This window comes from Taeniopygia guttata, chromosome 20, assembly GCF_048771995.1.
Source record: "Taeniopygia guttata chromosome 20, bTaeGut7.mat, whole genome shotgun sequence".
Lineage (NCBI taxonomy): Eukaryota > Metazoa > Chordata > Aves > Passeriformes > Estrildidae > Taeniopygia > Taeniopygia guttata.
Window position 1 is genome coordinate 14,547,463 of NC_133045.1, and position 21,318 is coordinate 14,568,780.

Genomic DNA, 21,318 nt, shown 5'->3' on the forward strand with positions numbered 1-21,318 from the left:
GGAAGATCATTTGCAAGGGTAGTAAACAGTGCAAAATACATCTGAGGGAATATTGCATGTTGAATGGAGCGGGTCCCCAAAGATGCTGTGGCTGGAGGAGTGTGCAGTGAGGAGCTCCCTCTCTGTTGTATTCCTGGGTCATGCAGCTCATCCCTTCCCTGCTCTGAACCCTGCACAGTGAATGACACAAGCACCACGTGTAGCAGCGCAGGAAAAGCTGCACAGACCCTGCCAAAATGGGCTGGAGCTGCTGTGGAGTGGCAGGCCCAGCCTCCTCCTGCCCCAGGTCTGGAGAGGAACGTGTGAGACACGTGGGAGCTGGCAGTGCATGTGAACCTGGCAGCATCCTCCCTCCTTCACTTAGAGCCTGGACACCCCGGGGGAGTGAAAGGGCTTCCCTGAGCTGCCAGGACCCCATCCTGAGCCAGGGTTCCATCCTGGAGGCACTCAGAGCTGCAGGGGTGCTGTCAGCAGCACGGGGCCAGGGGGAGGCCAGAAGGGAGTTATGGAGTTATGTCATGGATTCCCCAAGGACAGGGGAAGGATGGGATGGTTTCCTTCTGTCAGGACAAAGAGCAGCTGCACAGCTGCTCTCCAATGTTCTCCCCAGCCCTGGGTTCCTGTGGAGCAATCAGGCAGGGAGCTGGGATCCTGGAGCAGCACATCCACCAATGCCACTTTATTCCCTTCCAAGCCAATTCCTTCCCAAAAGCTCCTTTGCAATATCCCCATAAAGAGTCTGAGAAAGGGACCTGAGCCCCTCTGGCTGGAAAGGGAAACCAGGCTCAGTCTGTGGGGGGGTTAAGGTGTGATCCTCACGTGTCTCAGGGTCTGAGGAGTGGCAGTGTGGGGTCACAGAGCACCTGGACAAGGCAGAGGTTTGGGCACAGAAAGTTATCCAAGATAAAGCGAGGGAGGGGGAGCTGTCTCAGAACGGTTATTAATTGGTTCCATTTGGATGAAATAAATAGAAAGACTGGAACTGAAGGAGATAATTTGTGTAAAATAGTAGGTTTAATATTATTTGAATCTGCACACTTGATCTTAGCCAAAAGGCTGAGAAAGAGGGAACAGACAGAGTTGAATTATTCAGGCTTTTGTTGGCCAGCAGTGGATTTTGGAAGGTGACTGGCTGGTGACAATCCAAAATTACAGAGAGTGAGTTGTGCAAGGACAGCAGCCAGCCTTTAATGGCTACAGGTGCTCGGGGCCCTGGCCTCAATTCCCATCCTCGGATGTGCCTGCAGAAGCACAACAGGGACATACATGAAATACCAGGTTTTAGCCACTTCTTTCAAATTTCCATCTCTGCTGCCAGTTTATTCTCCCTGAGGACAGACTGCTTTAAACCAGTATGTCTTCAAAGACAGAATGACTGAAAACTATCATTTTTATTCTGTTCAACTTTTAAGGGCAAAAACTTGCTTTTCAGACAGACAAGGCATTTAATCACCAGTAATCCAGATCAGAACACTGAGAACACAGAAATACCCTAAGTGTAGTTAGCAAACAGATTTATATGTAACTGCTCTAGATGTGAATTTAGCTGTTTCAAATTAAATAATAAAAACTATTTTATGGAGAACAGATGCAATTATTATTGGGACAGTAACTGTGTCAGTGACATTTTATTGCTCGTGTTCTTTCTGGGAATCCATCCCTGATCTGCTTGATGAAGTAGCAAAAATCTACTTCCATTATTTCCATAATGTAAAATCTATTGATCCTCAAGAGCTTGAAGAGCTCAAGGCTGCATGTTTTGGGAAGAATTTTGTCCCTGGAAGGGTGCTCAGGCCTTGGCTGCCCAGGGAGGGTTGGAGCCCATCCCTGGAGGTGTCCCAGGTGTCCCTGGAGGTGTCCCAGGTGTCCCTGGAGGTGGCACTCGGAGCTCTGGCTGGGGACAGGGGATGGGCACAGCTGGCACTGGATGTGCTGGGAGGGATTTGCAGCAGTGCTGGCTCTGTGGCTGTGGGAGGTGCCTCATCCTGGGGCAGAGGGGTTTTACAGACACCCAGGGGCTCTGACAGGCAGGTGTGACCTGGGGATGGTGCAGCAGCGTTGGGAGGTCAGAGATCAGCATCAGTCCTGCTCCACTGCATAGCAGAGTTATGCTTGTGATTAGGGAATGAACCTTGTTCCTCTCAGCTGGATAATTTATTTATTTCACACGGTGGGAACAGCAGTAGCAAAGCACTGATCATTTTATTTTAAAAAATCCCTGGCTTATAGACCGTGTTTACCACGAGGGTTTTCTCTAACCACTGTTGAAATGTTTTCAAACTTGCCATTTTAAGCCATGCACAAATACCCGTAGCTGCTGTTCTGTGTGCTGGGGAGGCAGGAGGGGTGACCTGGTTACGTGAGCTCACAGATCTCTCTCTGTCTCTCGTTCTTGCAGACAGAACAACAACATAACTTTCTTCGTTCAGGATAGTTAATGTTCTGGCCCAGAACTACAGCACCAGATGTGTTGCCACAGAAACAATTTAAAGGGAGAAGGAATTGTAAGCAAATTGTCTTTCTTGTGGAAAATGTTTGAGAGCCTCTCCTTGGTTGCCTTGTTTCTATCTGTGTGTGTGCACAGCAGAGAACAAGGGACAATTTTGCTTTTGTTTTGTACATCTGCTATTGGTTTAAAATTCTCTATACAGGGTTGAAAATTGAAAAATATTCTATTATGGGCATGACTTATGTACCTCAGAGACATTTTTTATTAAATCCTGATTCATTTTTAGAAACTTTTTTCCTTTAAAAATGTGCTGTGTGCTAGCTGATTTACTTACCTCCACTTGCAACATGCTTTGGAAAATATTTCCAGTCACAGTTGTTTCTGTGAAAGTAAGAAAACATTTGACTTTATAGTTATCCCAGATTTGGGTGCTGAGAATTAGGGTCACATTCTCCTTACTACACTGGCATGCTGATGAAAAGAGGGAATGTTTACAGGAAATATGTTGATTTAATTTTGCTTAGGAAGCCTTAAAGTAGCCAAAGCCCTTGATTTTAGCTAGTGTTTCTTTTTCTCAAAGCAGTGGATGCTCTATTCAACACAGTCCTTTCTCAGCTGTTATGAGAATACTTGTCTGAACAAAATGCAATGTGAATTAGGTTAGTATGTCCTTTTGACATTCTTGACCACAGCATAACATCTTTATCCTGCATTCTGTTTGGGAGAGTAACCAGAGGAACATCCAGGAGGGTCCCAGCCCTGGCAGGATTTGAACAAGGCCACAATGCAGACATAAAGAGCTTTGTTTCCACAGTTCTTTGTGCTTCATGCAGTTGGGAGGCCTTTGTCCCTGCACATTTGGAAATACTGCTGGCTGTGGAACTGAAAGAGCCAAAACTGCTTTATCTCACCAAAAGCCAAGGTGAAGTCTGACTCTCTTTGCAGTGATGGAAAGATTTTGCCATGTGCAGCTGTATGCACGATGCTGCCCATGGCTGGGAGGGAATGGACACTCAGGATTATCCTGAGAAACCTCCTGTCCTTACCTGCCTGTTCAGGATTCCCCTCCGTGAGAGTTATGGTTGTTAAATCCGTTTTCCTATAGCCAGACTTGCAAATGCCCCTGAGTCTGGAAATACACAGTTTATTCCCTTTTTTTACTCATTGTTGTACAAATCTGGGATCTTCACTTTTCCTTTGAGGAAAAAATCTATCCAGGTGTCCCCGAGCTGGGAGCAGTTGTGTGTGGTTCAGAAAGCAGTTTGAGCTCACTGCAAGTGTCCTGCCAGAGCACTGGGCTGTGTGCCATGTCCCACTCTGCAGTCCTGGCAGCTCCACAGCATCCACATCACCCAGCGAGATCTGCCAGGCCGATAAGAAACTCATTTCTCTCCTGCATTCCTTCCCCAGGCCCAGCTCCAGCCCTGGGTGTGGGAGGAGTGCGGAGCTGGTGTCTGCAGGGCTCAGAAATGGGCTGCAGTGGGAATGCAGAGCTGGTGTCTGCACGGCTCAGAAATGGGCTGCAGTGGGAATGCAGAGCTGGTGTCTGCACGGCTCAGAAATGGGCTGCAGTGGGAATGCAGAGCTGGTGTCTGCACGGCTCAGAAATGGGCTGCAGTGGGAATGTGGAGCTGGTGTCTGCATGGCTCAGAAATGGGCTGCAGTGGGAATGTGGAGCTGTGTCTGCACGGCTCAGAAATGGGCTGCAGTGGGAATGTGGAGCTGTGTCTGCACAGCTCAGAAATGGGCTGCAGTGGGAATTTGGGGCTGGTGTCTGCATGGCTCAGAAATGGGCTGCAGTGGGAATGCAGCTCTGGAGCTGCAGCCCTGCCTGTGACACAGGTTTTGCATCCAGGTTCCTGCTCTGGAGCTCTTGGGGTGCAGTCAGCCCTTGTGTTTACAGGCTGGTCCAGGGGCGCCCTTAATTACTTCACGTCTCTGCTGTTTGATCCCATGAGAAGGCAGCTTGGTGTTTCCTCAGGCAGTGGAGCTTTCCCAGACAGGCACTGTAAACTGGAAATATAGGTACTTGTAATTTTCTTAAAAACCTCCTTTGGGCCTGAAATGCCTTGTGCTTGGTTTCAGTCCAGTATTGACTAAGACTGGAAAGTGTGAATAATGTCACTTCAGCTGTATTTGAGTTATTCAAATGAATTTTAAAGCTATATACTTTCCACTTATATTGTTCCATAATTCTCTGCACTTACATAACCTCTGTTTTATTATTGAAATTGCTACAGACTTGAAGAGGGAAATATAATTTTCCAATATTGGGCCTGAACAGATAAACAGGGAGGCAATTCCAAGGTCTCAGTGTGCTTTAAAGTCTGAATGTTTGCTGCTTTAATGTTGCTGTGAATAGCTTTGTACTTTTACTGGTGCAGAAGAACCTCCATAACCTTCCCTTTCCCTGGGCACTGAACTTCTGAGATGTTTCCATTACGTAATTGAAATGTCACAAAAAGAGTTTAAAGACTTCTGCAGACTGTAAGGAAGGATTTTGTTGGAAGGGCTGTGCACAGTTCAAACAGCAGGCCAGGGTTTTCCCAAGGGATATTCCCAGTGCAGCCCTTTGAGCCAGCACTGCACGAGGCTGAGACCTGAGCTCTCCACAAAGTTCTTTGGCTTTGCTGAGGTTTTGAAGGCAAGTGGTTTGTAGCACGCTATGACCTGGATTTTTGGAATGGCAAACAAGAGAAGAGCATTTACACTGGGGGCTGTGTGGGGGCATGCCTGGGTTTGAGTCTGCAGCACCACACAGCGCTGTGTAAGTTTGTTGTGAATGTACCTGCAGCTCCTTAGTGCTCTTAGTGCAGCACCAAGTGCCCAGGCTGGGTGGAAATGTGCCACTGATGTCTGAAATGGAGCCCAGACACTGACCTGGAAGGGAAAGCCTCTCTGCAGAGCCCTGACATGCAGAAATGTTCCTTCAGTCAGGCACAGCAGGCACTGGGACAATAGAACTCTCCTTTGTGTAACTCTGCTGAGCTCATTGCAGCTCCTTCCTAATTCCTCTGAGGCAGAGTGGTGCCTCTCCCTTTTTCTGAAGGGTTCACATGCCAATGTGTTGTGCAACAACATAATTTGTTAACAAATAAAGAAGAATTTAAATAACCTTAGAAAATCTGTGCGGGCATCCCAGCTGCCTGCAAACAAACAGCAGAAGTGCAAAACATTTAAGTAGCAATGCAAAGTATCTCAAAATTGCTTGAGCTTGGGTTCTTCAAGAACAAAACCACAATTGTAAGGAGAACATGCTCTGCAGGAGAAGGTTCTGGATGAGAGCACGCACTGCATCTCCTGGTAAATCTCCAGTCCAGACATAATTCCTGTGCTGTTTTCCCAGAGCTGTAGTAACACATGATGAATCTTTTCCCCATGTGTGTATGTATGAATTTGACCCCTTTTAGTTTCATTTAAAGCAATAAGTGAGGATACTTTGACCTGTAATTGTCAAGTCATGTTTACAATACAGTAAAACTGTATCTTCTTGTAAAAAATATCCGTCCTGAGGAAGCCAAACCATACAGAGGAAAACTCCACATTTCTGTCAGGACACCAAACACACGGGCTGCCCCTGCTGCTGTAATTGTCTCAGTCTGCAGTTGTCCTGCTTCTGCACTGCTGCAGTGCTGGAATCACTTGTCAGGATGTTTTGTTCCTGAATTTGGAAGGGAGCCCAAGGGTCCCTGCTCTGTGCATTGTCCGTGGCAGCTCTGCTGAGGATCTCCAGTGGGGGTTCAGGAGATCACTGGCCCATGGATGCTGAGTAAACCAGTCCAAGGTCTAAGAAAAACTCCTTGTGATGCTGAAAAATAGGAAACGCTAAGCAGATGTGTTAGCTGCAGTAAAAGCTTTGGGTCCCCAGGGACCAAACAATTGGGTTCAGAGACTTTGAAAAAGTCTGGGACAGAGAGCTGGTTGATTTTTTTTGTGCACAAAGCTGCAATGCATTTGCATGAGTGACTCTTGCTTGTTTGTTGATGGTATTCATAACATTTCAAGGGACCTTAAATTACATTAGCTTTTGGTCTAAATGTTGAAGTGGTTTGATGGTGACTGATCCTCCTGAGCAACTTCTGCTTAGCACTTCCAGTTGCCTTTTTCTTCCAGGAGCCACTCTCGTGTGCTTGGGCTGGGTGTTCTGGGGGCCCTGACATTTCCAGGAATCTCTTATCTCTGGCAGAGGCCTCGTTGCTGTCAGTCATTGATAAGTGGGAGAGTAAACATGTTGCTGATGACACAGTGCTGAGCACCAGTCTGATTCCATTGCACACTGTGCTCCTCCAGAGAAAAATTCTCCTACCACTCATTAATATTTAAAATTGTCTTTCCTGTATGATTTTTGTTATGACTTATCTGTTCTTGCTCCCTTTTAGTGCAGGGGGTTTTTTCTTGTTTGCATATTTCAGTCACATTAGAGCCATCACTTCCTAGTCTTGCTAGAAACGCTTCCGAAATAAGTGTGGTTAAATAGTTATTTAACTTCTGATGAATAGGGAAAGGAGTTTTCACATGAGCAAACAGATTTGTTCTATTTGCTGCCTGTGAACCACTTGAATGAAACAGCAGCAGAAAAAGGCAGGGCTGGAGGAAGGGTGTGCAGAGGAAGGTCCAGGTGCTCTGGGGGAGCACAGCCACCCCTGGATGTGCTGTCAGAGCTGCTTCCTCCAGCAGGCTGCAGGAAAACCTGCTTTGGGAAAACCACACGGAGCAGCCCCTGCTAGGCTGCCTTCTGCAGGCTGGGGGGATTTAAGGGGCACTCAGGAAACAGCAATCCCTGCAGGTGCTGTAGGGTTCCCTGGGCAAATGATGCCCAGAAGTCAGTACACAAGTTTGCCTCCTCTGAGTTTATAACTTTCCAGAGAGTGTTGCCGTCATTCTGTTTAGGTTTGAAACAATCCAAAGCTGTCTTCTAGGCAGGGCCAGACTGACTAAACTTGAATATCTGGTTTAAAAGTAAATGTAGTCCAGTTTAGACTGCATTTTCCTCAGCTGCTTGCTGCACCATTTGTACCCTAATGCACATTAGTCTTTCAGCTGTTTCCAAAGCCATCTCCTTTTGAACGTTTAATATCTAAGAACCAATTAGTTCCATTTTGTTTTCCTTGGATACTTTGCAATTAAACATTCTTTCAAGTGGGCTTTATTTAGCTAATTCCATCACAAAAATAAGCTCTAAGGGAATGAAGAGAAGTTCAAGCTAGCCAATGTTTATTTTCATTATTAATAATTTATGTTATGGAAGTCCCCAGGGGAACTAGGGCCCCACTAAGCCCAGTTTGCTCTGCAAGTAATGACTGTGTCTCACAAGACTCGATTCAGCAGAAGATTCCTTCTTGCTGCTGTGGCTCAGTGCAAGGGACCTGCTCCACACTGCAGGGAAAGGACTGACCAAGAGCACATAAAACCAAATCAAGAATCACAGTTTTAAAGAAGCTTAAGCTAGGCACCAGAGGGAGAATCTGATGCATCTTTTCTAGAAAGGAAAAAAAGCCATACTTATGTATTTTTCCAGTCTGAGTGCCAAATCCCGACCTCCAAGGTCCTGTTGATCATCTCTGGGTGATGGCAACGCTCCCGGTGACTCCGAGGGGGCAGAGAAGTGATGGTCCTAAAAATCTTCTCTCTTCTGAACTAGCAGCAGGGGGCTCCTTATATTTCAAACACACACTGCTGGGCAAAGCTAGTTTTAAAAATGCTCTTGTTTAGTCAGATTTCTATCAGAAATCATGGTTTCAACAGCATCTGATCCTCACAAATGGGTCTGCTTGTAAGTCTTGAGAGGAGCAGTTTCGAGTCCCTTCAGAGCTGCTGAATGCAGAGGTGACCAGAGCCAGCCCTGGATTCTGGAAAAGGCTGAGCAGAGTCAGAGCAGCTCCCCTCACCTGGGGATCCTGTGGGGGTTAAGGGGTAGAAGGGATTTTGGGGTGAGGGGGGCTCTGGGGTGCAAGTGCCTCCCAGCAAGTGCAGCATTTTCCTCCTGGAGGAATCCTCACCCTCCTCCCTTTCCCTCCTGTGGAAGCTCAGGCTTTGCAGCACTCTTCCCACAACTCAGAGGCAAGACCTAGACAGGAGTTTTCCTGCCCACACTCCTGTCCTCATTAGCTCAGTTTAAAGGGGTGAAACATCTGGTTCCAAGTACAGCTGTGTGCTTAGGATGGGGGCTTTTTCTCTCCACAGAAAAATCACTAAATCTGGCCATTTAAGACACAGATTTTATAGGAGCTAGAGCTGGGCTGTGCAGAGTTCACCTCATTAAAAACAAGCCCAAACCAAATAAAAGCAGGGAATAACAGTGTGAAAAATGTAGGCCATGAATGTCAGAGCATGTGTATTGGGAACTGGTAAGAAGTGAAGGGAAAACTACAGCTATACCCACAAACCTTCAAAGTTCTTGGGTTTTTCCACAAGTCAATATTTGGCTTTAAAGCATAAACCTTTTGTCCCTTCTATTTCTCTCTTCTATGAAATTTTATATACTTTTCATCTTTTTCCAGTGTTCTTTGGGATACTGATCTTAACTTAGCAACCTCTTTATTTCTGTGGCACAAGATGATCCTGGTAATGTTTATGGAAATAAACCATGTTTGCCACAGGAAGTGGGATGGTTCAATTCCTAATAAATGGGCAGTTTTCCTGGTCAGACAGCTAAATGACACAGGGCTTGTCCCACTTCAGAGCAGCAGGATGCTGTGACTCACAGAATTCAGGGTTTGGAGATAACAAATTACATCCCCCATGCTGTTGGACATCAGATTTCACTCCTGCTGGGAGTTTGTCATCTCATTTGGTTAAATACTCTTCTCAGTGTAATAATCAAAGCATTTATCTGTCCATCATGGTGCTGCCATTGGAACTTAGCCCTGGGACTCTCCAGCCCTGAGATGAAGGACTTCCTCATGCCATAATGAAGCTGGAGATGTCTCCTGCATGAGAAGGCTGCCTGGAGCCAGGACCACACCTGAGTGTTTGTAGCACAGCTGAGGCACAGGCAGGGAGAAGGACTCTGCAGGACCCAGGGATGATCCTGATCCTTGGGGCTCACCATGCACAAGGAGGAGCCTCTCACCCAGGGATGGTCCTTGAGGCTCACCATTCACAAGGAGGAGCCTCCCACCCAGGGATGATCCTTGGGGCTCACCATGCACAAGGAGGAGCCTCACCCAGGGATGATCCTTGGGGCTCACCGTGCACAAGGAGGAGCCTCTCACGGCCAGAGCTGCTGGCATTCAGTGCCAGGCAGCTTTTCCTCTGTCCCAGATGGAGGAGCTGTGCATCACTGGTAAGCTGCCCTGCTTGGAGGGGCTCCCAGCCAGCTGTGACTCCAGAACCCATTTCCAGGAGGGAAAAGGCACAGCCCTGGGGTGACCCATGCTGAGCTGCCCCAGCGCTCCCTGGCTGGGGGGCACAGAGAGGCCGGGGCATCGTGGCTTGGAAAACAATTTCCAGGCCATGAACTAGGTCAGGCCAGCTCCTGCTGCCGGATTCTGCTGGGAATCTGGAATAAATGGCTGATTAATTTCCTGTGGATGTGCACACTGTCACCGAGAGCAGAACTTGGAGCTGCGTGCTGAGATGGAAAATGATTGCAAACACAGGAACATTTGGGGTGCAGGCTTGGAAAGCAGCTCGCCCTGGGCTTGAAATCTGAGTGGTGTGTTCAAAGAAGCCCCTGGAATTGGGGCCATCAGACCTGACCTCCAGCACGGCCGCGCTGTCTGAGAGCACTGCCTGTGATACTCAGATTTATTGCTGCCCAGGGAGCCTGGACTCCTGAATGCCATTTCCAGAAGCTGGCAAGGAGCTACGGGAGGGCCTAATGAGGAAAGCAATAACTTGGATCAAAGCTGTTCATCTGCTTTTCTTTCAATGGCTTAAGTATGGCTAGGAGGAAAGTATGTCAGATGTGCAGTATTTAAATATATATTCAAGAGTTGAATCTGCATAGAGAAAATTTGCAAAAGTACCAAAACTAGTTACACACTGAAGTCCTATTTCTACATAATGCAAGCTCTGAATGTAATTCTTATTAAAAATCAATTGAAGTTGCTCTCAAGGGCCTAAAGTACCTATGAGAGTGGGGATTATATTCCTGAATCATTTGATGTTTTCAAAATAGGACCTGACAGATGTAAGTTTGGTGCAGAGTGAGGGGCCCATCTCGTACTCTGAGTTAAACAGGCTTAGGTCAAGAAGTTCTGTGGAACATGTGCAGCTACACAGGGGAGCAAAAGCTTCCATCTAGAGCAAAACTGTGATGTAACTGCTCATATTGCTCAACCTTAACCCAGCAGAAATGTCTGCTGAATGCGTGGAAGCTGTTTGTGTCCCTTCTCTCCCTTTTCAGTGCTCTGTTTTAGCAGAGGAGCTCGATCTCAAGCACTCATTTCCCGTGCCTGTCTGCAGGGGCTGTGCCCTGTGTGTGCTGGGCAGCTCAGCCCACAGCAGGGACAGCCACGGGGCAGAATCCCCACTGCAGGAATTGCACCAAAGCTGCTCACATTCTGATGGGAATCCTGGAGCTGGGAGATCTTGCCCCAGGCTGGATTTGTCTGAAGAAAAGATGCCTGTTTGGGTGGGATGTTGTGTTAAAATACTCATTTTGAGATGATTCTGAGATCAAGGGCTCTGCGTGTCTCCCTAATTCAAATTTTTTTTTTTCTTTTGAAAGATAAATTTGTCTTCGTTCCGCCCATAGCTGTATAAATAGAATGTTTGTCAAACAGCTGAACAAGACCACTTGAAATGGAAGGGGTCTGAATGATAAATTTGGAATGTTTATGCAGCCCAGTAGACATTGCTCCCGAGGTCAATGGTTTTCCCGAGGAATGCTGGAAGCAGAGATGGAGCTCAGGGGGTGTTTTCCCAGGGGATCCAGCCCAGAGGTCACTCACTGCTTCAGGCAGCCCCCAGCACAGCCCCTGCAGGCTGGCAGGACCTGGCACCCACCCTCCTTCACCCAGCTCTGGGTGCTTCACGCGCCAGCTCTGCCCACGAGGCACAAAACCTGTCCTGGGCCAGGCTGCAGCAGCCCAGCCTTTGGCAGGATGCTCATCCGGGCTGCCAAACTGATTTCTTTCTCTATCAGAAAGACAAATGCCTTGTCTCTGTGATACCAGCCCTCAGCAGCACCCAGCAGGGACAGCTAAATCCACTGTCCCTGCCTTTTGAAAGAAGCAAGAAGAAAAATTATTGTGATTACACCAACATGTTCTAAGCAAACATAGTCCAGTCTGCAAACTCAGTCTTAAATTTAACTTATGCTAAATATTTTTGGTGTAATTATGCTAGGGTTGCCTTTTCACCCATGAAGTGCTTGCAGTATGTATTTCTTTCAGCTAAAACCCTGATGCTGATGCAATTCTAGCAGCAAAGCTGTTATTCTGTTAGAATTTATAATAAATTCAGGGAAGCAGAATGAAAACTGCAGCTTTGACTGACTTTTTGTTGAAACAGCTGATGATTAGTTGGAATCACAGCTCATTCCTGAAGTCCAGGGAAGGTCTCTGAAGGCCCTAAATGTTCCTGTACTGAATCACAGCTGACTTTGGTTCTGTGCAGCCAAAGCTGGGTTTCAGCAGAGATGGTGCAGAACAGGCACAGCCCAATGTCACCTTTGTTTGGCTGTCACAAAGTGAATTTTTCTATAAAAAACATAAATTCCAGGTGGCAACTCTGCAACAAACGTGTGTGCTGTGCTGTGCACGGGGGAGTCTCCTGATAGCAGAAATCTAAGCCCCAGATTCCAGCAGGAAGGCTCCAGCCCCTCTAATAAACTGTTGATACCAGATACTGAATTCAGTATTATGCTGTGATAGTACAAAATGAAATGAACTCTGTTTGGTTCCCACAACCAGAAGATAAAATGGCTCTCTTGTCTTTCCAAGTAAAGCGAGTGCAATATTTACAAATGAAATGATGTACAAGAATAACAAGGTCTAAAAGCACAAGGAGAAGGTTTGCCCAGGCAGTGGAAGGCAAATTGCCACGATCACAAAACCTGCCCACAATCACAGGTGAGCCTCAGCCCCTGGGGTCATTCACAGCTGGTGTCTGACAGTAATTGTGCTATTTTCTATGGTGACAAGAATTGATTTCGGAGCAGGGGTGCCCAGTGCTGAGGTCTGGAGCCTGCCCAGGCTGCCAGAGCCCACCAACAGCCCAGGGAAGTGGGAGCTGGTGCAGTTGGTGCAGAAACACTGCCAGGAGAAAGTGTCTCCCAGCCACTGCCCTGCCCAGCTGGAACACCACACACTTTAGGGAAACATGAACTCTTGCCTCCAGCGAGGATTCACCCAGTGGACCTCTCGGAGGGGCCAACACAAAATCATGGCCACTCACTGAAAGCACAAAACACCAGCAGAAACATTTTGCAAGTCGGTGAGTCATATTTTCCTCATAAAATTGTTGAAACCATTGTGCCCAGAAACAATTAAAGATGTGAACGGGGCTGGAAAAGTTTAGCCATAAACACAAACAGAGCCCATGATTTTGTTTGTGGAGGGGGAAGGTCGTTTGGCTGGAGGAGCAGCTCAGGAGAGGGAGCAGAGGTGCAGTCTGTGTGTCCTGGCTGCCCAGGGCAGCCCAGCCTCCCTGGAACCGTGCTCACACCAGAGCTGAGAACCAAAATCTCTCATGGTAAACGAGCACTGAAACAGGCCCAAGCAAACCTACTCATTCTATCTGAAAAAATTGTTGTTATGACTTTTTCCTGTGACCCGCAGTCTGGGCTGCCCAAATGCCCGGAGTTAAAGCCTGCCAGCATCCCTGGCGAGGCCCTGGCAGCGAGGAGCTGTGCCAAGCCTCACAAGCTGTGCCAGGCCATGTCCAGCCCCCGTGGCTTTCCCGGAGCTCTGGTGCTCCCCTCGCCCCTGGCAATGGCTCCTTCATTTCGTGCTGCTATTCCTGTGCCCACTGCTGGGCTCACCTGCCTGCTCTCAGGGCAGAGCAAAAGGGGGGAAGTTCCTCTGTTCCCCAGGGCATAATCCCTGGTTTTGTGACATTTGGACACTCTGGCCTCGCAGCAGAGGTTTCAGGTTGGGAGGCAGATTTGAACTGAGCTTTGTCAGGGTCCTTATCTGATTTATTCCGACCCTGAAGGGAGGGTAGGATCTGAGATGTGTCCAGATGCTTTTCCTCAGGGGCACTTGTGTAGCTCAGCACTTTTATACAGACACTCCAGCTAGCAAACCCTCTGTTTAAACAACTGCATTTATAAGTCTTTCTTACAAATAAAATGTTCTATTGACATCCAGCTTACGGTCTTCTGCTCCGGAGTGTGAAATGAGCCATAAGGTTTCTAGGTCACCACAAAAAATCCACATGCAAGAGTGTATCAACCAACTGACTTTATTGGCATTATTTTGAAGTGATAACCCCTTGAACGGCGCTTTATTTAAATTCTCTTCATTCTCAGGCAGTTGGAAGTTGTGCTTGTGGGCTGCTTTTGGGAGGGGCAGTGCATTAGGGCAGGACAGGGCAGGCAGTGGCCTTGGGGACTCAGCTTTGGGCAGTGACAGAAAGAAAATGACCCCAGAGGGGCTGACATGATTTTGGCCAAGCCCCTGTGAGGGCCAAGGCATCTCTGGCTTCTCCTGAATTACAGCAGTGCATCTCCTGGAAATCCAGAATTATATTGGATTTATAAACACACATGGTCAGGTCCAGGCAATTTGGGCAATTTAGGAGTTTTGGGGGTCTGTACATTTCCCACATAGTCCTTCACATCTGGAGCTCAGTGCCACAGATTCTGCCTTAGGAGTCTTCTGAGAATTTTCCCCTTTCTGTTCCCTGCCAGGGTCTGCCTGGTTGTGTTTGTTCCATATCTGTGTGCTCCAAAGGCTTTCAGTGCCAAGTTAGGCAGGCTTTAGAGCAGCTGCTCTTGCCCTTTCCTCCTCCCTTATACCCATGAACTGAGTTTCCCAGGTTAAAGAGCTGAAAAATAGATCCTGGGAATCTGGCTTCGCCTTGATGAGGGATGTGGTCAATAACCACAAGGCTATTCCTTTTATTTCTTCCTTTAACAGCTTGTTATGCAATTACATTTTTCAGTAAGTTGCATGCTTTCTTCAGGCTAATGATCCTTTTGATGGGGTGACAGTTCACAGACTTACAAACACATGAGATCTAGAGGGAAGAATGGAAAACATTTTGGAACTTCAGCTGTGATAGGATGCAAGTCCGAGCTCTGCTGAAGGGTGTTGAGGAGGATTTTTCTAAGCAAGACAATGTAAGTGCTTTATGGTTTGATTTAGGGGTGAGGGAGAGGCACCTGAGTTTTGTGTGCCAGAGTTCTGGGGATCCTGCTGGGGCTGTGGAGGACTCTGCTCCTCTGAGCAGGGCATGGCCACGGCCAGCTCCTCTTGGCTTGCTGAGGTGTCTGCTGGCTCTGCTGGCACTGTCACATCTGCTCTGCAGGGCTCTGCTGCTTTTCCCAGCCGTGTTCCTGGGCTGGGCACAGCCCAGAGCAGCCAAGGAGATGGGAGTTTAAACCCAGCCCTGGGAAGGACTGGGGGGCTTCTCCTGAGCAGGCAGGGTCTCTGCTCCTGGGAATCAGCACAGCTTTTGTTCCTGCTCTGGGTGATGGTGCCCGCAGTGTGGTCACTGGCAGTAATTCCCTGCACTTGCAGACCTGCCCAGAATTAGCAAAGTGCTCTCCAATCCCCTTGGGATAAGGGAACCAGCCAGCTCCTGGCAGGCAGGGAGGAGGTTTTTCTGCAAGTTAGTGGCAGAGCCAGGGCAGAGCCTGGCACTGACTCTCCTGGGCTTTAGTCTGGCTGGTGGTGGCCACGCTGGAGGGCCCGTGGCAGGCACGAGGGCAGTGCAGAGCTCCTCTCCACAGCCACTCTGACGGAGTCACGGTGCTCTCCAGAGCACATCCCTAGTGTGGGACAAACCTCTGATGGAGCACTCAGAGCTCCTTGGACTTTGTGCTTCTCCCTCCAAACACATCCTCCAGATCTTTGTTATACCCAGATTTACTCACTTGTGGTGTTTACATTACACCAGCTTGAGGGGGAAAGGAAGGGAATTTTTCTGTATATGAACTGTCTGGGTGATTTTCTACAGCTGCTTTGAAGGATATGTCTGTTACTTATACTGGGACTTGGATTCTGTAGACATATGGCAGGGAACACAATTCTCCAAAAAGCTAAAGAGTTTGACTGATGGAAAACAACAGAGCAATCCAAGAGAAACCCTGCCAGAGGAGGAGCATGAACCTGAAATTTACTGCTGAAACCAGACTTCTGCCTTGAGCACCCCACAGCCAACCCTACCACTGGCTGCGGTGTGGCTCTGCACTCATGCAAGGAGCTGCTTTTGGGACCCAGCTGAGTCTGGAGCTCAAGTATTGTTCTGGCATCCACCCTGCTCTGCAAATGCACAGGTTGGCCCCCACTCCTGAAGCACTGGGACAATTACAGGGTTTTTAAAAAGTCAGAAATGTAGAGAGCCCCTGAATTGAGGCTATTCTGGCTTTTGCATAGTGAGTTTGTAAAATCAATCAGAAATTGAAGAGGGCATGAGAGATTTCATTTTAGACTACTCAATCCTTTATTAATTGCAGCGTGGATGGCAACACAGGAAACGTGAATTGCAGACAAGTCCTTTTTTCCAATTTATTCTGCTGTGCGTTGTTTTGACTTTCCACTTCCCTGCAGCTCAGCACTGGCAGCAGCCCGAGGACGCCAGGGAGCCGTGGCCTCATCTGGATTTGTGTTTTGTTGCAGGAGCCAGCAGAGCTGCTGAGTGGGAGCCATGTCGGTCAAGCTCACGTTTGTGTCCCCCGGGGACGGGGGTGGCATCAGCAGGAGCTGCTCCTTCACCGGCTTCAGCACCGTGCAGAGCAGGAAACTGGGGTGAGTGACAGCCTGGCACTGGGCACGGCCTGGCAGGGCACCCCCTGCCCTTCCTGCTCTGCCCCTGGAGCTGCTGAGTGTCTGGGGCAGGCACCTTCTTCTCTCCCTTAGGGTTTTTCATAGAGGAGCACTGAGGAAACAGAAAACAATTTCTATTCCTGCTGCTTGTTTTCCCCATGTGGAATGTGTTTGGAGAATTGTTTACCTGGGGTGATTGCTTGGTTGGATTCTGGTGAGGATTGTTTGAGCTGATGGCCAATCCAACCCACCTGGGGCTGGGCTCTCAGAGAGGGGCATGAGTTGGGAGTGAGATTTGGTAGTTAGAAAAAGCAGGTTTGTAGTTTTAGTAGCTTCTTTAAATAGTATATTAATGTATTATAACATAGTTATAATAAAGAAATCATTCACCCTTCTAAACTGAGTCAGACACCAGCATTTCTTCCCACTGGGCTCACCTGCAGATCCAATAGTGTGTCCATGGCTGAGCTCCCGGAAACCTCTGTCAGACTGTATAGGAAAACTCTGTCACACTGTACAGAACAGCTCTGTCAGACTGTACAGAACTGCTCTGCCACACTGTACAGAACAGCTCTGTGACACCATACAGAACAGCTCTGTCACACTGTACAGAAATCTCTGTCACACTGTACAGAACAGCTCTGCCCCGCTGCAGCTCAGCCTGGGCTGCACTCAGAGCAGCAGTCCCTGCAGCAAAGCTCACCAGGAGCAGTGCTGAGCAGCAGTCCCTGCAGCAAAGCTCACCAGGAGCAGTGTGAGCAGCTGCTCCTCCAGCAGGCACAGCCCAGCAGGGTCCCCGTGCTCCAGACAGAATAATTCCCACATCCCTTAGGACTATCCTCCTAGCTGCAAAGCTTTCCTGACCGAGTGCCTCTCTCTATGCCCTTCTGTGATGTTGGTTTTCATTACTGGAGTGTTTAGACAGACAGTTTTGCTCGGGAATGACTGCAATAAGGAAGATTTCTGTCCTAGACACTCAGTCACAGCCCATGAACATGAGAGCCTGCCCTGGCATAGAGCAGAAATTTTTAAATCACCCTTTCCTAACTTATCTCTCCCTCAGGCGCTGTTGCAAAACTCAGCAGGAGCTCACAGGGGCCCTGTGCGAGGTCTGGCCAAGGATGACACACAAATCAGGCCCACATGGACATTCTTCTACAGATGCTAAATATACTTTTGCTTTTCTTTAGCAGCTTCCCCTTGGGTCTCTCAGTCAGAAACGATCTTGTATTTCCCCACCATGATCCCCACAGGAAGTAAATGTTATTACTGTTATCTGTAAAGTGGGAAATCTGATCCTGAAATTACCAGGTTCACAAGGGAAAGCAGCATGAGAACATCCAGCTTGGAGCTACTGGCTCTCCAGGCCATGGCAGCTCCTTCACTTTTGTATGAATGTATGGAAATGGCATTAACAGCATCAGAGCTGAGCTGGGCTGCAGCTAGTGGGAGAGAAGGGGAGTGGGAAATCCCAGCCTCCCTGCGTGCAGCACTGAGATGCTGCACAAGGAAAGCCCCTTCCAGAATTTGGGATCTGCACTCCAAAAATCTGAAGGTCAATTCCACAATGAAACAAAACCCAGGAGTACTTAGGTTTTAATTTCAAAATTGATTTTAATTTGGGCTTTTAATTTTAAAACAGAATTATCTTTTCTATTTGGCATCTTGCTAATTAGAATACTTTAGAGCTTGGAATTAGATGCTATTTCTTCTTAGCATGAAAGAATTTTAAGCATGAGCATTCTAGGAGATTCTTTCAACTGCTCTTTTTGGTCAGACTGCCCCTTCCAGTGTTATCCCGGTTGAAACTCTCTCACTTGGCATAGAATTCCCAAAGATACATTATCATAGTAAAGAAAAGTGATATTAATGTAACGTGCTAATTTAACGGTTATGTTCCTTGTTGTAGGTAACCTGAGCTCCAAATGGTTTGGTTAATTAATACTTTCCATTAAGGCATCATAAAAAGCAAGATAATCCATGGTGTGAAGAAATTAAGTGTCCAGCAACGTTTGGCAGCCCCTGGTTTATGGGATTTTTTTTGCAGAACAGGTGTTAAAAACTGGAGTTAAGTGGGAATTTAGGACAAGGATAATTAAAGCAGGTACTCAAGGGTTTCTCTAATAGGACTAGGGACAGTCTCAGGTGTGCTGGGCCTGGGCTTTAATCACCCACACAATCAATCATCTCCTCCTCATGGAGCTGAACCAGCCATGGGTAACTCTTGGGCCTGATGGGGTGGGGAATTTCTCCAGGTGAGCAGAATTTAGGAGGGAAATTGTCCAGAAGGTAGAAAGCTTTTCAGAGAGCAGCTGCCTGGTTTGGCTTGCTCTGGGAGATGGGAAACTTCTCCAGGTAAGGTTATTTTAGAGGCTTTACTTACAGGGATTATTAGCAAACCTATGTAAAAATAGCCAAGACTTAGGGGAGGATTTAGAGAGAAGTAAGCCAGGCAGGAATTATTTGCAGAGAGCTCATTTTCTGCTTTAAAGGTGTTTCTAACTGATGGTTCAGGGTGTTCTAACTCCTTAGGGTGGCACAAAAAGTCTGTGTGGGGAACTTCCTGTAGAAACAATATTTAATATTGATTTTGTAGTTGCTTTTAGAAGTAAGTGTTAGAGGTTGAACAAAACCCTTGATGATTATATCTTGTGTACAGCCTGGGCCTGGCTTTTGGGAGCTGAGCAGTGCTCTGAGCCGTGGTTTAAATGGCTGGTGAGTGCAGGGCAGGACACAGCAGCTCCTGAAGGCTCTGAGGGCAGCTTTGCCCCTGGAGCTTGGGCAGTCCCAGTTTGGTGCCTGGCTCGCACTGGGCTCAGAGGGGCTGTGCTGCTCTCCTGGGGCTCTGAGGGTGCCCAGGCTGTGGGCAGCAGCCCTGCCCTGCCCTGCCCTGCCCTGCTGGGCACACAGAGCCAGCTCTGTGGGGCTTCTCTTGCTGCCAAGGTGCTCTCAGGTGGCAAAACTTGGTGATTTTTGGGCGAGTGTGCATGGGGTTGGTAGAACTGTCCCCTGAAGGTGTGTGCCTCGAGCATCTCTGGACTCCCAAGTGATGTGCACCTCTCCTGATTTCCTTTCTCTTCCTACAGCAAATCCTTCAGCAGAAGCTCAGTGAGATCAAGGATGTCACTGAAGCCCCCCAAGGCCTATAATTCCCTGCAGAAGGGGGCACTCATCTGGGATCCAAAGCCACTGCAGGTGAAGAAAATTTTTGAAGCTTTGAAGAAAGGACTTAAGTAAGGACTTTTTCAATCTTGTCATTTGCCCTACCCGGTGTTGCTGCTGAAGTGTGTGTGGCACTGTGCTCTGCCTCCACCTGGCACCTCTGAACACGTGTGGTGATGCCCACGCTGCAAAGCACCTGTAAAGCAGATTTCAGTCTCTCTGAGCCTGCTGGTGAGCACGGGGCTCTGCTGCTTTGGTGGCTCCTGGGCTCTAAAAGCGCCGGGGTCACTGCCCATCCCCTGCCAGCAGCTGGGGTGGCACGGTGGGCACGGACAGCCAGGCCTGGGGAGGGACTGGCACAGAGTTCCTGCGGAGAGAGCTCTGTGGAGTTTGATTCAGCTCAAAAAGCTGAGTTTAACTCAGCTTTTAACTCACCTTTTAACTCTGCAAAGGCAGAGCGGGGAGGCTGGCTCATTAAGCACTTCTGTCCTCCTTGTGCTAATTACTGAACTAATTACACAGTCAGCTGTTCTACAAGGGTGTCAGGATGGATCTTTTAGGTTTTTTTTTTTTTTTCCCTCTTTTAATAGAATTAAACTCTGAAGTTCACAATGACTCTGTGATCTCTGGGTATCTTGTAAGGCAAAGGTCTAAGCAGGCTCACCTGAAAATTTCAGCTCTTTGATTTCCCGGAAAGTTCCGAGTCTGTTATCACGGGAACTTCATTTACAGCCTGCAGCTGCTGTCAGAAGATAAAATACCTTTCCCTGGATTTGGGAGCCCTGCAGCTCTTTGTGCTGGCACCCTCCTGGCAGCTCCTGCAGTGTGTTACTGCTGTCCTCCACATTTGGCTATGGACTCATTTTGGTCATAGTTTGTTTTCTTAAGCAAAGAACATCAAATGCACTGTAGTAACACTTTATAAAGTCAGATGTGTCACCTTTTCAGTCCAATAAAAGACCATGAAGTCTTCACCCTAAAAATATCCACCAATGTCTTATTAGAGGATTTAGATTTAAAAGAAACAAGGAAACCAAATGTTTTTGCAGAGCTGAGAATTTATCTGAGCTTAGGGAGGAGAAACTATAAAGTGGGTCAGAATCAGTTCCCAGTTTTGCAGCGAGTGCCACATGAGCAGTGAGTGGCTAATTGACTGAAGCAACCTACAGAAAACAGCTGTATCAAATGGCAATGCAGAGGCCAAATTTTAAGTAAATGCAGACTAAGTCCACTCGGTGCTGGAGTGACTTGAGTTTTCAGTGCAGAACATATTTTACGTGCCTGTTTCTTTATAGCTATAGAAAATACCTCTTTATTCTGTTAACCATCTTGCTGCCATTCCATCACGCTGGCAATTCTAACATACTTAAAGCTAAAAGTGATGAAGCTTTTCTGAAAGGTGTCTTGGGGGCCCTGATTTTGGAGCAGTGAGAAAATGAAATGCATCAAAGCGAACGTGAGGAAGTGTAGCTGTCTAAGATGAAGTAACTTTGACTGCTTGGAGACAGTGTCTAAGAATGTACTGTTTACCAGGTGATTCTGGTCCCTTTTAAGCGCTGGAGGAAAAAGTTACCTAAGTCTGCTCTGTATTAAGAGCAGAGTTGGAGGAGTCCCAGCTGAAAAGGTTTCAGGCCCTGTGGAAAGTCCAAAGGCACAAGCCATGCGTGCAAGCAGCTCTGGAGGAGCCAGCTGGCACCTAGTGCTTCACACCTTGCAAAGCAGATCTCATCCTGGAAAAGGGATGAAGGAATTGCCTTAACACAGCCTTCAGCTCTGTTTGCTAAAGCCCGAGCAGCATCTGCCCCCCGTACCTGGGCAGGGCTCCTG

At 47.8% G+C, this 21,318-nt stretch overlaps 1 protein-coding gene across 6 annotated transcripts in view; it reads left to right on the forward strand.

Moving 5' to 3' along the window:
* RIPOR3 (RIPOR family member 3) overlaps positions 1 to 21,318 on the forward strand; it is a 41,636-nt gene that overhangs the window by 2,181 nt on the left and 18,137 nt on the right. For 4 of the 6 annotated variants that reach the window (XM_072916893.1, XM_072916897.1, XM_072916892.1 and 1 more), the window contains exons 2-3: positions 16,183 to 16,311; positions 19,416 to 19,562. In XM_072916893.1, the coding sequence (XP_072772994.1) occupies positions 16,211 to 16,311; positions 19,416 to 19,562 (248 nt within the window). In that variant the 5' untranslated portion in view covers positions 16,183 to 16,210. Of the gene's footprint in view, positions 1 to 14,657; positions 14,682 to 15,816; positions 15,840 to 16,182; positions 16,312 to 19,415; positions 19,563 to 21,318 lie in introns of those variants that run through there. The other 2 variants (XM_072916894.1, XM_072916896.1) reach the window with 2 other exon arrangements.